General features: G+C 43.8%; 1 protein-coding gene across 1 annotated transcript in view; it reads right to left on the bottom strand.

The window, feature by feature from the left end:
- The window catches only part of Galnt14 (polypeptide N-acetylgalactosaminyltransferase 14), a 210,270-nt gene that overhangs the window by 62,193 nt on the left and 132,845 nt on the right, over window positions 1-15,232 (bottom strand). The window contains exon 2 of the mRNA XM_013013786.1: window positions 13,747-13,916. Coding sequence (XP_012869240.1) covers window positions 13,747-13,916 — 170 coding nt within the window. The remainder of the gene's footprint in view (window positions 1-13,746; window positions 13,917-15,232) is intronic.

Genomic DNA, 15,232 nt, shown 5'->3' with positions numbered 1-15,232 from the left:
AGACAGTTCAAGAATGAATACGTAAAGCAGTCCTTGGGTCCCTATTCATGGGGCTGACACTGATTAATAGATTCTGAGGGCCAGGCACTGTGTTGAGCTCTGGAAACACAAAGAGAAGTCAGCCTCCTTATCCCATGTCAAGCAATTAAACTGGGGTTTGCAGTGCATAGGTGGTGAGTTTAGCAATGAGCATGAGAATTCAGGAGCAGGTTTTGAACTCAGCCCAGTGAAGCAGATGTCTTCCCAGAGGGAACTTTCTATCTAGATTTCCAAAAGAAAAAAGGAGTGTGTGGAGTGTCTTAAGCAGAGAAAATCAGCAATAGAAAACAAAGAGGCCAGACCTTCCAACATAGTCAATGAGCCCTGTGAACAATGAGCCCTGGCCTGCCTTTAGGGTGTGGATTGGAGTCTTGCAGGGCTGTGAGCTGACAGCCCAGCAAGGGTGTCAGAAAAAACAGGCTGTCAGTTGAGAGTTGTGCTAGGAAATCTCTCAGCCTTGGAGGTAAAAGCATGGAATGGAATGGCCCTAAGCCAAGCAAGAGGAAAGCTGGGGTTGCTGTAGTTACACAGGTGAGAGGAGTAGCTGAAGAGTTGGTACAGGTGCAGAACCCAACAGATAACCAAGAAGCAGACTAAACAAAATGTGGAAGAGAGAGAATGATGGTACAACTCTAGGCTAGGGTCAAGGGTGAATGGGAGGGATGGAACTGGCTTGAGAGGGAACAGAGCTGAGGAAAGGTGTCTGGAGAGGCGGCCCAGGCAAGCTCAGAGAGCTTTGGGTAAGGCATAGAGGAACTGTCACTATGATGAAGCATGGAGAGATGGAAGTGGGGAAAGCAGGAGAAGGTGACACAGCATGGCTGCTCTGGCTTCTTGCAAGGTCAGACAAAGTATTAAGGTGAGAACGGTGTGAGTATGATAAAGCTTTGATCAACATAGGGCTTTTCTCTTGTGGCCTGAAGATCACCTAGGAAACCTGCCAGAGGCATTTATAGATATTCCCCCTTGCTAGTCTCAGGGGTCCAACTGACCCAGTGGTCCAGGGCTCCTGGCAGAGCCCCCTCTTGCTGGTTTTCCAGCCACCCAGGTCCTCATGTGGCTCTCCCCGTGCCATCCCACTGTCTGTCACCAGGGCGGGATCAGAGCGCCTTTCCACAGCTGCTTCCACCCACAGCTGTCATCTACGCTCCTGCTCTTTTCATCTCTCGTCAAACACTTTTTGTACTTGCTGGCCCCAGGCCCTACATCACGCCTTCTGCTGGCCTTGGCTTCTCTCCTCAGCATCTTTCAAGAACAAACTTCACCAGACATGGTGTTGCAACAGCCTCAACACTTTCTTTGCTTCCCTGTATTTAAAGGGAGCATGCCACTCAAGCAAATGGAACACTCAGGCATGGAAAGGTGAGGGGGATGTGGAGGTGGCCCAGAACTCTGTGAGGACTTCCCTGATACCCGCCCTGTGTTTAGCTCAGCCCATCGTGCATGAGCCACAGAAGTCTAGTTCCGCGGTAGGGAGCAGACCTGGGCCAGAACTTCTCCCAGCTCATCTTACCCATCATCCCTTTCTCCACCTCCACACCTGTCCCATTTTTGCTCTAATTCCCTGAGGTGCTTTTTATCCATAGCTTCAGAACAATGGAAAGGTCACTGGGCTTATGCTAATGCTGGCCCTGATGCTAGAAATAATTTCACTCCTCTCAGCCACAGCTAGCAGTCCCCAAGTACTTAAAGATGTTAGAAAACTAAGTTCAGAATTTGACATGAAATTATTTTACCCCATTCTAGGGATCATAATTATTCCCATTTTAAAGATAAAGAAATGGAGTCTTTGGAGAGTTTGAGTAACTCACCTAAGGGCCAGTTAGTAAGTGGTAGAGACATTTTATCTAAAGTTTACAGAGCTAGGACATAGAGAGTTAGTATAGTTTATCTTTTTATTTAAGAATTGCTGCAGGTACTCTACTCCCTAGCATGAGAGGCTCAGTATTTCTTCAAGTCAATTCTACTAGCTGCATTTCTTCTTGGCATTAGAAGCACATACCTTAAGTCATGCAAGCTGAGGACAGTTCTTTGAAACACTAAGGGGAAAGGTAATGACAATGTTCTGGGTTTGTAAGAAAAAGTCATAGGCCTTAGTCAACTAGTTCCCTTGCCTGGGACTCAACTTCTATATTAGTGAACATTCCTTGCTGCTGTGACAAAATATCTAATAGATATAACCTAAGAGAGAAAAGATTAACTTTAGATCATGGTTTCAGAGGGTCCAGTCCATAGTTTCTTGGTCCCATGACCTTGATCAGAACATCATAGTGGTCAAAGTGTGTGACAGAGAAAGTTGTTCACCTCATAGCAGACAGGAAGCAAAGACACTGCTGGCTGTGCACCAAGTCTTCAGCACAGGAGCCAGTGAGAGAATTTTCATATTCAAACCATAGCAGCTTCCTTTCCTGACATTGCCATGACTCTCTTACCCATATTTGAGAACATCACAAGAAAGAGATGAAAAGCACTTTAAGTCCTTCATAAATTCAAGGTCCAAATAGTCTCATTCTAAAGCATTACTATACTTTATCTTTTTATTTAAGAATTGCTGCGGGCTCTCTGGTCCCAGTCATGAGAGGCTCAGAATTTTTTCAAGGCAATTCTACTAGCCCTGTTTCTTCTTGGCATTAGAGACACATACCTTAAATCATGCAAGCTGGTGATAGTTCTTTGAAACACTAGGGGGAAAGGTAATCGCACATGACCATGTTCTGGGTGTGGAAGGAAAAAAAAAATTGAAGTGCTCTAACTCTTTATCCTTGACTGAAAAATGTGGGCAGGTGACCACTGTGTGCATCAAGCAACCACTCAGGAGCTTTGCCAGCTCCAGGAGCAAACAGACCTGATGGGTTTTCCGGCAAGTGAAAAGACACGTGAACATAACCAAAGCTTGTGTATCAGTCTGGGAAGGGTCTGGTAACCTCCACCACATGGAAGATATGACAGGCAGGGAGGGCTGGCTTGAGGAAATGGAGCGGGCAGCAATAAAAAAAGGCCTGCTAATGGCTCTGCAGGGCCCCTGAGCCCTGTTAAAAAGGGGAGTGTATAAGAGGAAAGATTAATCTAGGATCTTGGGGGAGGGAGATGCTGCCGATCAGGAGGGCATCATGTTTCTGGAAATAGCTTCCAACCTGATTCCGCCCCTAAGCCAGTTCCCGCACATTCTTACAGTCAGAGCTGGAAATGACCCCAATAAACGTCTCCAACTGACTTTTTTTCATCTTACATGTATAGAAATGGACACTTAAAAACTCAAAGGGGTTGGGGGTGTTTTCTTAGAAAGGACATGGGTATTCTGATGCTTAGCCTAGTTATTTTTCTTTATTTTATTACTTTGCCTTAGATTGTTGGGCAAAATGCCAAATAAATAGATAAATAACCAAAAGAGAAAAAAACTGCTAAGGGAAGACTTAGAATCAGGCTCTGTGTTTGATTCTTAGACAAAGGGTATGGTCAGATGGAAATCTTAGTAGCAGAGTTCCTACCTAGCAACACAAGGTCTAGAGTTTAAATCTCAGTACTGAGGGAAAAGAAGAGAAAAGAAATGCATATGCATGCTCACCAGAAGACAAGATAATATAAATCACAGATTGATATCATCTATTCATAAGAACCTCAAACTGTAAAAACCCAAAATGAGAATTAATAATTGAATAGATAGATAAATTGTAATGTTTTCATACAAAAGAATACCACCCAGCAATCAGAAAGAACAAATTGTGCCACACATAATTTTTGAGAAATCCAAATGACTGCAAAATGACTCATTCCAGTTCTATAAAGTTCAAAAACAAGCAACATTAATTTATGGTATTCAAAGCCAGGACAGTTGTACTTATGTAAAAGGGATGTGCCAATGGAGCAGAGGTACGAGGGTGAATTCTGGTGACTGATAATAATGTCTTCTTCGTATCTAGAACAAAAAGCATGGGTGTATTGTTTTAGAAAAATTCGTGACATAGGAACATTAGGAATGTGAGTGTGTTCTTTCTGGAGAAATTCTGCAAGCTACACAGGTTGAAGTGTGATGTGTGTGTGTGTGATGTGTGTGTGTGTGTGTGTGTGAGTATGTGTGTGTGTGTTGGAGCAGATTTTGGTCTTCAGGAAAATTTCAGAATCCAGGAAGAAATTCAACGCAATGCAATCTATGAAAGAAACAAGACTGAAGCCAAGCTCAACAATGCTGAATTTTTCACCCCACCATTTCTCCCAGGGCACTAAAGAGAACATCTCAGAATATAGACTGCCAATTCTCCCCAGCCAGCCTCCTGTCGTTTCAAAGTGCACAGCCAAAACCCATTTTTTTAAAAAAGATAATTTTGGAGAGAGTGAAGGAAGGGATGACATTGTACAAAAAGAAATGTACTCTTTACCTGACTTATGTAACTATAACCCCTTTGTACATTACCTTTATAATAACAATAAAAACTGCATTTAAAAAGATAATTCAGAATAGAGAAATCTGATGCTATATCCCCTATGTGTTACTGAAACCAGAAACTTATGGGCAATGGCTGTAACGTCCCACGAGATGTTACAGTGGCCTGAGGTAGGCAGTCAGGGACTTCCCTGTCCTCTACCTGTGGACCTTGCTTGTGTGGAGTTTCTATGTTCCAGATTTTGTCTGTTTTGTTACTGATAGGTCACTAATAGCATTACACTCAGTAATTTTCAGAATGAAATCCTCATGTCAATATTTAATCAAACCAATTTCCCATCCTGGCATGGAACATATTTCTGCATCTCTATCTGTAACCTCTTTTCCTTCTTCATTCCTCTGATAGTGTGAAATGCAGGAGGCAAACCCAGAGAGGAGGAAGAGACATCGCCTCCAAAAACCTAGGTTACTCAGCACCTTTCAAAGCCACTAATGTTTTTCTTAAGTCATCTACCTATTAAGAGGTAGGCTAGGTGACAGAACACCAGATGACTTTCTGTGTTTCTTGGATGATTCGAGTATATTCTTTTTTATGTCCCTAGGCAAAGCTATAATATAGTTATAAAAATGATCTTAATTTGGAAACCCAGAAACCTTACACTTTTACCTTGTCTCCTCCCTCCAAAGTACAAGTCAAACACAGGTGCTCTTGCTCTCTCTTGTGCTATCCCTCTACTTCTCTCTCTTTTCCTCTCTGTCTCTGTCTCTTTCTCTGTCTGCTGTCTGTCTGTCTGTCTCTCTCTCTCTCTCTCAGTAAATTTGGGCTTAAGAGGTTTTGTGTTCATGGAGACTAATAAAATAATAATAATAATAAAACTTGATTTTGAGCCTCAGAGCCAAGCATTGATGAGCAGTGTGAACTTTGACCACCCCCTTTAATCTCTTTGATCCTAGGTGTGTGATTAATCTCTAGTCTTGTTTTTGTGCTCAGATCTTAGGAGTCCATATTGGTCTTGGTCTGAAATTGAGTAGTTGAAAGAAAGGTCCCTTTTCCAATGCCTTCCTAGCTCTTTTCTTCCCAGTACCAATATTTATATCTGATTTCTTCCACCTCACCTAGGAAGAGACTCCCCATAATGATGCCTACCACCCATCCTGAAGATGCTGGTGTCCCGTGTCAGATCCCATAGCAAGCTCTCTCCTGGAACTAACTAGTTCATCCAAGCTGGGCTAATGAAGGTTCATCACTGCTCCTATTTGCTCAGTCCCCTTTGGCCCCCTTCTCCTCTCAGGAGTTCTCATAATGTGGTACTAGCCAGGGAGGTGTTTCAAGACATCTCCCAAGTTTCCAGAACAAGAGGGCAATGGCAGAATGAGAATGAGAATATTTCAGTGTTACTGCATTAATTCTATGTTCCTTATCATAAAGTGAAGACATGGCTAAACATGACACCAAACCAAGTTTAGCTTCAAGAATGTTCTCTACTTCTCCCCCACCATTGTCCCATACTCCAGGTCAACTGGATAGATTCCTATGGAACACTGTGATGTTTCTACCTCTTGTTACTTTCTTATGTTCCTATCCTGACATGGAATTTCTACCACAAGGTAAAATCCTCAAGTATGTATATATCCCCAAATTCCAGTTCAAATGCCTTATCTTCCAAGAAGCCTCTTCTTGCCATCCAGAAGGAAATTCCTTCTCTCACATAGGCCAACCTAATCCTGGTTTGTCCTTTTCCAGCAGGTTTCTATCTCCCTTGATTTGCTACATGGTCAAAATAGAAATAGTCTCATTGAAACCTGGGACAGGGCAGAATCTAGGTGCCTAAATACAAAGCAAAAAGTCTGTGCATTAACTCTGACTTAATTCAGCTGGAGAGCCACTACCTGATGTATGGAAGCTCCTCCTACAGATTTCTTTTTTTCCCCCCTCACAGAGCAATCTGAACTTTGAGATGTGCCCCAGTGAAGCTACTCAGAGCCACTGTCAACGGACTCACATCATGTGTTGAAAAATGGCACACAAGAGGGACCAGAAAGTAGCAGATGGGGATAGCTTGTTTGCAAAAGCTAAGTATCTGTGATGGGTTTTCCCTCCCCTTCCCTCGGCCTTGATGTGGAATCACTAAAGCTGTGCTGAGTTGGTAGAATAGCCTTGACTCTGAGGGAATATGAACATTTTTTACGCTTAGCCGTTCCAGCCGTAAAGATTTTTATCCTATTACTGCTAAGTGACGAACACAAGGAGAGAAATGATGATGATCTTTGGCAGCCATTCCAACCGAGTAAATACAAGAAGGGAGAAATGCGTTCAGAGACTGGGCCACTGCCCCTTCATTTCCCAGGATGAAAAGGAGCAAAGGAAAAATGTCTTCCTGGTGAGATGTATCGAAGTGTGGAATTTTCCCTCCAGGCCAGCAATGGGCACCCCACTGTTTGAGCCATTTAACACTGGGCTGAACTAGGGCGGGGAGAGAATATGGAGAGGGGGGCCATCAGAACCAGTCAGGCCAGGGATGTTTGACCTAATGAAGCTTCCAAAGCTCTAACTCGGTGCAGCCCACCCTGCCACCTGCTCCCCTGCAATCCAAGTAATCCCATAATAGGAATTGCTAGGCAACAGCAGAAATATTCATTGTTCTATCAAAATATTTCCTTCCTGCTTGAGAAGTATGTCTTCTTGTCTGCCAGATATTTTATGTGCTGCTGGGATGATAGCAAATCCAACTATTGTCACCAAAAATGTGACAACAGGGTGAAGGTAGGACCTCTGGAAAACAAGGACTCTGTTGGACTAGTCATTGCTTCATGAACAGCAGAAGTCTTTTGAGAAATCTAGGACTCTTCCCAACTAGACATTTCCTCTTCCTTATATATCACATACTGTTACTACCTCTATGATAAAGGCCCATTTTATTCATCCTCATGACCCCACAGGACCTGGGAAGTGACCTGAAACTGATACTCTCATCAGTGTTAACAGGACTAACACAATTTGAGGGGTAAAGTCGGAACTGGAATGTCTCTTGTTCTGTTCAGTTGAGATATGCAGGGATTATGTGGATAGATGACCTTATCTGGACATTGAAGACCAACTAACAAAGGACACATGGATCCACAACTGCACAAGGTCTAAGAATGATAAAGCAGTGAGGTTATATACAAGACACAATGAAGCTGAGAGATGAACTAGGATATATAAATCCTACTCTTGTTCTCCTCATACCCACTGTGTTACCTGGCCCCAGCAGAGATATGCATGTCTAAGGCATAGAGCAGGTCACAGCCTGAAGACTGTGAAAATCAGATCAAATGGATGCACACACTGGGAAAGACTCCTCACACCCTGGAACAGTCTTAGCTTGGATTTTTTACTTGCTTCTTCTTCAACCCTGAGCTCCAGATACACCAGTCTACTTCCCATGATATGCCATGGGCTACATGGGACACAGAACCAAAAGAAAAGGTTACTCTGTTCTATTTCCTACCGAGAAATGAGGTCTCTGGGCTTCTCTGAAACTTCTCTTAGCACCTAATGACAGGATTGTGCCAATACATGTGGCAGTTCAATCAGCACAGTGGCTGCTGGGTGAAGACTCTTACAACCTTCCTCCCTCCACCCTGTTGTGAGGCATCTTCAGATTCCTAAGCTATTCACCCCAGCATCGCCTTCTTGGCAGCTCTTGCTCTAATGCTCAGCTAATAGTTCTCTGTTTCAGTCGCTGTCCAAACGCATCCTATAAATCAGAATCCAATTACTGTGGTAAGAAAATTGGAAGCAAATTTAATAAGCTCAGACCCCTCCCACGTGCTGTTTCTTCACTCTTCTCTTTTCAGTAATGAGAACTCTTTAAGGGAAAAAGCCTTTTCCTTTAACTGTCTGCTTTCTCCATTCCTCAGATTAGGTCCCTGAGGGTGGGAAGATAATGAAAACAAGAAGAGAGCTCAGCTTCTCCTTTCCTTTCTACACGTCAGGCAGGTGGAAGTGAGTAGCCAATGTTATTTCCAATCTGACTCTCTCTGGTTGTTGAGAAGCCATTGAACTTTTGTTACATACCAGACACTATAGTAGGTGCTTAACTTGTTCGTCATCCTACAGTGAAACCTACATTATAACTAATAAAGACCCTAGCCTCAGGGCATGATAGGAACTCAAAGAAGGTCATTGAGAGCAAAGCTTGTATTAATAGGGATGGATCTCAAGAAGGAGCCAAGAGCCAAGGGGAGGTAAATGGCCACCGGCTAAGAAAGGGCTCTGTAGTAGAAACTTCATGGTGAAGATGGTATGATTTCCAGGGAATGATAGAACATGGACTCTGTGGACAAAGGAACCAGGGAAGAAGGAGCGGAATGAAGGAAGCAGAGGCCAATCTCACAGGGTCAGAGACATACTTTGTGTCACCAAGATAAGAGGAAAAGGGTCATTATTCCAAGACCTCTTACTCTCTACTGCAACTCTGAGCCTTCCTACTGAATCAAATCAACCATGGATTTCATCTGGGCCATAAAGAAAAGTCACAAGAGTAAGACTAGGCTGTATGGTTTCCAAATAAGCAGGCCTTTGTTTACCAAGCCAGGTCACTGGTTTCCATCCCCAGAAATTTCTGGGTGAAGTTTAAGAATGTGCATTTCTAGAAAGTTCTCAGGATGTTGATGCTACTTGTCTACTAATTGGGGAAACCAGACATGGAGAACCACTGTTCTGAACACTTGCTATTCAGTGTGATCCACAGATCAGTGCCATTTGGTATCACCTGGAAGCTTGTTAGAAAGGGAGAATCTCAGAGGGGCTCTGGTGACTCAACCCTATAACTCTAGCTACTCAAGAGGCTAAGCTCTTGTGAATCACAGTTCAAAGCCAGCCTAGCCTGAAAAGTCTATGAGACTGTTATCTCCAGTTTACCACGGAAATCCAGAAACGGAAGTATGGCTCAGGTATTCAATCTTAATTGAAAATTCCAAGAGAGCATGAGGCCCTTAATTCAAACTCCCATACCAACACAGAAAGAAAAAGAAAGAGAGAAAGAGAGAGTGAGAAAGGGAGAAAGAAAGAGAAAGGAAAGACAAGGAAGGGAGGAGAGAGAAAAGGAAAGAAGGAAAGAAAGAGAAAGAAAGAGAGAAAGAGAGAGGAAAGAATCTTTTTAAAAGGATCCTACTTTATGAATGGATCAAGAAAATGTGGTATATATACACAATGGAATTCTATGCCTCCATCAGAAAGAATGACATTGCCCCATTTGTTAGGAAATGTAAAGGCTTGGAAAAAATTATATTAAGTGAAGTAAGCCAGGCACAAAGAAACATAGGTCCCATGGTTTCCCTTATTTGCAATATCTAGTATATGTCTGAGTCAAGCAGAAAAGGTCAGATAAGTTGATGTTAGGGAAATGAACCCTAAGGTAAGTATTCAAATGTTTTTGTTCTTTCATGAGATTGTTTCTAACACATTATAAGATGATTTCTTTGTTGCTTTGTATGTCCCTCCCCCACAGTATAACCCCTGCTTTCACTGTATTTGATGTGGGTATAATTTGTGGAGGGAAAGGGGAAAAACAAATCATTTAAATAGGGATACAGGTGGACCCATTGCAACAATGAGATGTATAAGTCATTATGTCGAAAACGAACTTTATAACTTTGGTGCAGGGTGAGGAGGATGGGGGGGTAGAGGGGAGTGGGGGGTGGGGGGAAGCATTGGGTGGGGGGGCAGGGGGAGGATGGGAAGGGATGGGAAGGAGAAACAAAGGAGGAGGCTACAATGCTTGATAAGAAATGTACTCATTATCTTGCCCATGTAATTGTAACCCCTCTGTACAGTATCTTCACAATAAAAAGAAAAGAAAAGAAAAGAAAAGGATCCTACTTTAATTGCATCCTTTTTTTGCCTACTAAAGTTGGAAAAGCATATACCTAGAGCTGTGGGCCTCAACTCTTACTACTCACTGAAGTCAATTGGGGAGCTTAGAATGGCAACACTTCTGCTGACTGATATCAGTATTTTAAGAAAACTCCTGAGTGCTGCTTCTTTTAATAGAAGCTTAAATTGAGAACTGCTAAGGCCAGTGCTCATGAGCAACACTCCAGTTTGTTTGATTCTACTTATATTACTCTGAAACCCGCTCACCTCTGTCATCCCTTCTTCCCTGCCCCCACCCCATGCCTAACATGTATTCTTGATTCTTGGATATTGGTGCTTCCTTAGTTTGAGGTAGGGTTGTACCTCATGTCTGAGTATCTCTGGTTTTCTAGAAGACCCTTCCATTCCAGGCTCTGCAGCATCTGCCTGCCCACAGATCAAATCATCAAAGCCCAATTGAAAATGTCTATGTAGCAGTTACTTGCACCTGAATTTATTTGACCCTTAGAGAAACTAAATAGGATCATCACTGTTATTTTTAACCTCTGTTTTTCAAAAGAATAAACTGAGGTATGGTGAAGTAGAGGGAGTAACTAAGTTCATTCAGTTGTCCAGACACAGTTAGTGTTAGAAACAGGGCATTCTCATCTCAGAGTTTATGTTCTGACACTGGCATCTTCTTGATGAGCTTTGTGGAGAAAGTTTGGTGCCATCCTATTGCTGGTGATGAGGTTGGTCATTCGTATATGTATCGTTGTTTTGAGAATTTATGTAAAATGGTAAGGTCATATTTACAACAGTGTCCCTCACTGCAGTTTTGTCCTCTAGGAGACATAAGGCAATATCAGGGGACAGTTTTGATTGTTGCTACTTGGTGGGGGACAGGGTGTGCTATTGGTATCTAGTAAGTAGATGTCAGAGATGCTGCTGAAATCCCCCTATGCACAATAAAGTATCATTCAGCCCAAAATGTCAGCAGTGCTGCTGGTAAGACTCCCTAATCTATACAATGTCTGTGACCAGCATCCACAGCTAGTCAGAACCAAGACGAGAAGGCCCTAAAATGAGTCTTAGGGCACTGTTGGTCCCTGCAGGCAAAGCACAGCTCCCACATCAAAATGAAGTCAAAATATATCAGGATGAATTACAGAAGGATTAGGGGATTTAACAGGTGAGTTCAGGTTCAGAGCCATGGTTTCCCTGAGAAACTAAGGCTGAAAGGGAGAACTCCTCTAGCTAGAGGGGCACTGGCCCAGGGCTTCCTTGACAGCTTCTGGAATTCCTATTAAGCACAAGGGTGATTCCAGCAGGGGGCAGCACTTTACCAAACTCTGCCTAGGGCTGGCTGATTCAATGTCTCTTGCTGTTGTAGCCTAGGATTATGAAAGCAATGTGGTGGCTCACAACTGCCCGCTTGACTTCTGAAACCTAGGCATTTGCCCTGATTCTGTCTCCTGACCTTTCATCTTCCTGCCCATTCAAAGTCCTACAAACTCAAAACTCTGAGTGACATAATCCCAGTTCCCGTAGGACAAGATTGCTGCCGGGAGGCTGACATATGGTAGATATGCTTTCCCTTTTTGTCTTCCCAAATGGTGTGCAAATTCTGTCTCTATCTTCTCAGTTCTTCGATCACAGCCTCTTCACAGATGGAGCCCACTGGGAATGTGCAGAGCCTGGGGGCTGACTGGGTTTGGCTCCTTGGGGATGGGCTCAGTTTGTTGTCACCTACTAGCACAAGTCTACCCTTGTCAGACTTTGACTTTTGCTTCGCATAGCAGAGAAGAGTGTAGAAACAGTCCCATTCCATATCCCCTGGTGCCTGCTCGCTCAGTGACTTCCTGGTGTCTCCTTTCCACAGGTGTCCCTTGGGGGCTCTCACTTGAATGCACCAGCAAACTCCCTGGGTAGGAGGTACCCTTGTGCCTTCCTGAGGGCTCTGGCATCTAGGCTCAGAATAAGAAGGAACCATGAGATCCGTGGTCTCAGCCTCATGTCTATGCCCTCTTGCCTACTCTCCTATGTGTAGTGTCTGCTCAGAGAAATAAAATAACCTGATATTTACATAAAATTCTCTCAGATGGCAAGGAACAGGATAAGGACTAGGGAATTTAAATAGGAACTTAAATAGGATATTGACTTTAAGAAGCTTTCAGGCCAATAGAAAGGAGTAGGAGGGACCCCATGTCTCAGTCTCTGGCATTGGGGGAGGCCAGACACTGCTGCTGATCAAAGGATATGCTATTTTTAGGGCAGAGATAAATTCTCAGACAGGATTAGAAGCCAGAATATCATCCTTCCATGCCCTTGCTATTTTCATGGGGAAACCAAGAGTCCAGCTCTTTGGGGAATAATGGTTAAGGAGAACCAGCTGAGTACTTCCACAGGATCCATACTATGACGTAAGATAAGGATTCGAAGTTGTAAGCCAAACTGGGGAAACTGAGTCTACATGCCTTCACATAGTACCAACTTAAGAACCATTAGCATAATGAGCCTCCTAAGTCACAAAAATCCTCACTGCCTTGTACTAAATCCCATCCATCTATCAGTTCTCAGTCACAGAGAGCAAGATTGTTTTGGCAACACAGAGGGCCATACTCAGAGGATTTTCAAACCCATCAGACCCAAACAAATAGAGAATGAGAGGCATTATGGAGGTCACAAGCAACGTTCTAGAGTTGAGAAGCAACGTTCTAGAGTTGAGACCAATCTGTTCATTCAGGCTTCACCAGTAAGCATAAAGGCTGCTATCACTTAGATTGGCAATCAGACAAAATATCTTCGCAAAGCCTCCTTTAAAGAAAATTCATGTAACTATAACCACTCTGTAGAGCATCTTTACAATGAAATAAAATTTAAAAAAAAAAGAAAACTGGGAAATAAAGTTCCTAACAGTGCCAGGCCTGATCTCTGGCACCAACTGAAGAAATGGCCCGTCCAAGAGGGTGGCAAGCAAGCAGACAGCAGAACCAACACCAAGTGAAGATGTCCCTTGGCTTCTCTTTCTACCAGCTGTCACAGGAAGTCTCTTAATGCCAGAGGAGACACCAAGATGACTTCGGCAGGGTGTTCCCATCTTACTGTGTCCCACTTTGGAAGCCAGGCAGGCTGTGAGAATCTGCCAGCTCTAACTAAGCACTTTTGAGTTCACAGGAAGTATTTCCTCTGGTGGTCACAAGGTGTGGGGGTAGCCATTCTCTCTCAGGTGGGCCTTTATCCTCTTCAGCCTCCTGGAAGCAAGTAGGAACTTTGTGATGGCTCACGGTGGTAAGCAGTATCACAAATGGTAAATTACCACATCGTTCTCTCTTTAGTATCCAACTGGTGGCAAATAGCTAGGCTGCCCCAGTTCTCAGCGCTGAGCATGACATGGAGTGGGCCCCCAGATCAAGCCTACTATTGATCCAGCCTGACATGAAGGCAGGGTAGAGGGTGGTGGTTTGAAAGCAAGAGGAGGAGGTACCTTTTATGGCGAGTGTCTGGAACTGCCCGATTGCTGGAGATGCGCTCACTCTCCCTCTGGTTGAAAGCATATAGCTTGTACGGATCATCACCAACACGCCACTTTTTGGCATTCAGATACCTCCGCTCATCAAATTGCTCCCACAGGTCGTCCCAGTCAGCATCAGAAGGCTATGGAACACAAATGAGAAGTCTATGAGAATGGTTTACCTGTCTGCCAGTCACTTCCATCCATCCACAGTGCCCAGAGATGGGGCTTATTCTGGCAATGTCAGGCTTGAAGATGAAGCCAGAGACAGAGCATTAACAATCCCATCAGAACAATGTCAACAATGGTCATTGCCATTTACTGAGTGCTACATAGCAGACACTGTTCAAGGACCTTAACTCATATAATTTTCACAAAATTGCTCATATTCCCACTGGGCAAGTGAGAAAATAGTCTTCATAGGTAAGCTCTGGTCCACATTCACAATGAGGAAGTAGCAGGACTAGGACTTGAATTGTAGTATTCTCTCTCAAGTAGCAAATCTCTCCAGGGAGATTGGAGACGAGCTGGGACAATGGCTGTCACAGAGCAGGCACTCCAGGACCATCACCCTCTCCTCCTTTGCCATGGGAAAGGTGGGTACAGAAAATAGATGATCCATCTATAATGATGTGCAACCCATCAAAAACAGGGCTGTTACCAAACATGAGATACTCTTTCCTATGTTCTTGACCCCAATTGTTATGCAAGAGTCTCACGCTGTATCCTCTGAAGGGTGTCCCCAGCTCATCTGAGGGAAGAGTAATTTTTCTGTGCTTGAGGCATCTGAGCAGGAAGGCCCAAAGCAGGCTCAGCAGACAGCAAAGCAGGTGCTGGGCCCGCCTGGCAGGGGAGAGGGCCGTACCACACTTCCTGTTCATCTCAGGCACCTGGTGATCTTATCTGGTAATGGATCTCTCTCTTTCCCTTTCTGTTATCTCCTTTTGAACAGCATTCTCCTGCTAATAACACAAAATGAAGCTCTGGAAACCAGTGATTTTTATCCAATAATTGATTTTATTAACATCCAGTGATACTGCTGCTACAGAACATGCTCAGGGGAATTTAGGTGGGGGCATTTCAGAAACTCCCAGCCGGTACCGTACAATGCCACAGCCTAACAGCTGTCACGTCTGGCTGCAACATCACCCTGAGGTGATCCTGACATCCCACCTTCATGGGATGGGCCACAGAACTCTCTCCCATGGCTCATGGTCAATTTAACTCACTGCATTTCTCTAAATAAATTGAGAGCCTCATAGTGCTCTGAGAGGAGGGAGGTGGGAATGATCCCTGACCTAGAGGAAATTGTCATGTTAAAGACAGACATGCCTGGACATACTTATGCCACGTCATACCATGTGAGCTTAGTCATATAATCTCAGTGACAAAGTTGAAAGCACAGAAGAATGAAATAGAATCGTTTCTAGAGGAGGGTCCGATGAGTTAAATCTTGAAG

The sequence above is a fragment of the Dipodomys ordii genome, unplaced genomic scaffold (genome assembly GCF_000151885.1).
Source record: "Dipodomys ordii isolate 6190 unplaced genomic scaffold, Dord_2.0 Scaffold20, whole genome shotgun sequence".
Taxonomy (NCBI): domain Eukaryota; kingdom Metazoa; phylum Chordata; class Mammalia; order Rodentia; family Heteromyidae; genus Dipodomys; species Dipodomys ordii.
This window is presented reverse-complemented; position numbering and strand designations above follow the sequence as displayed.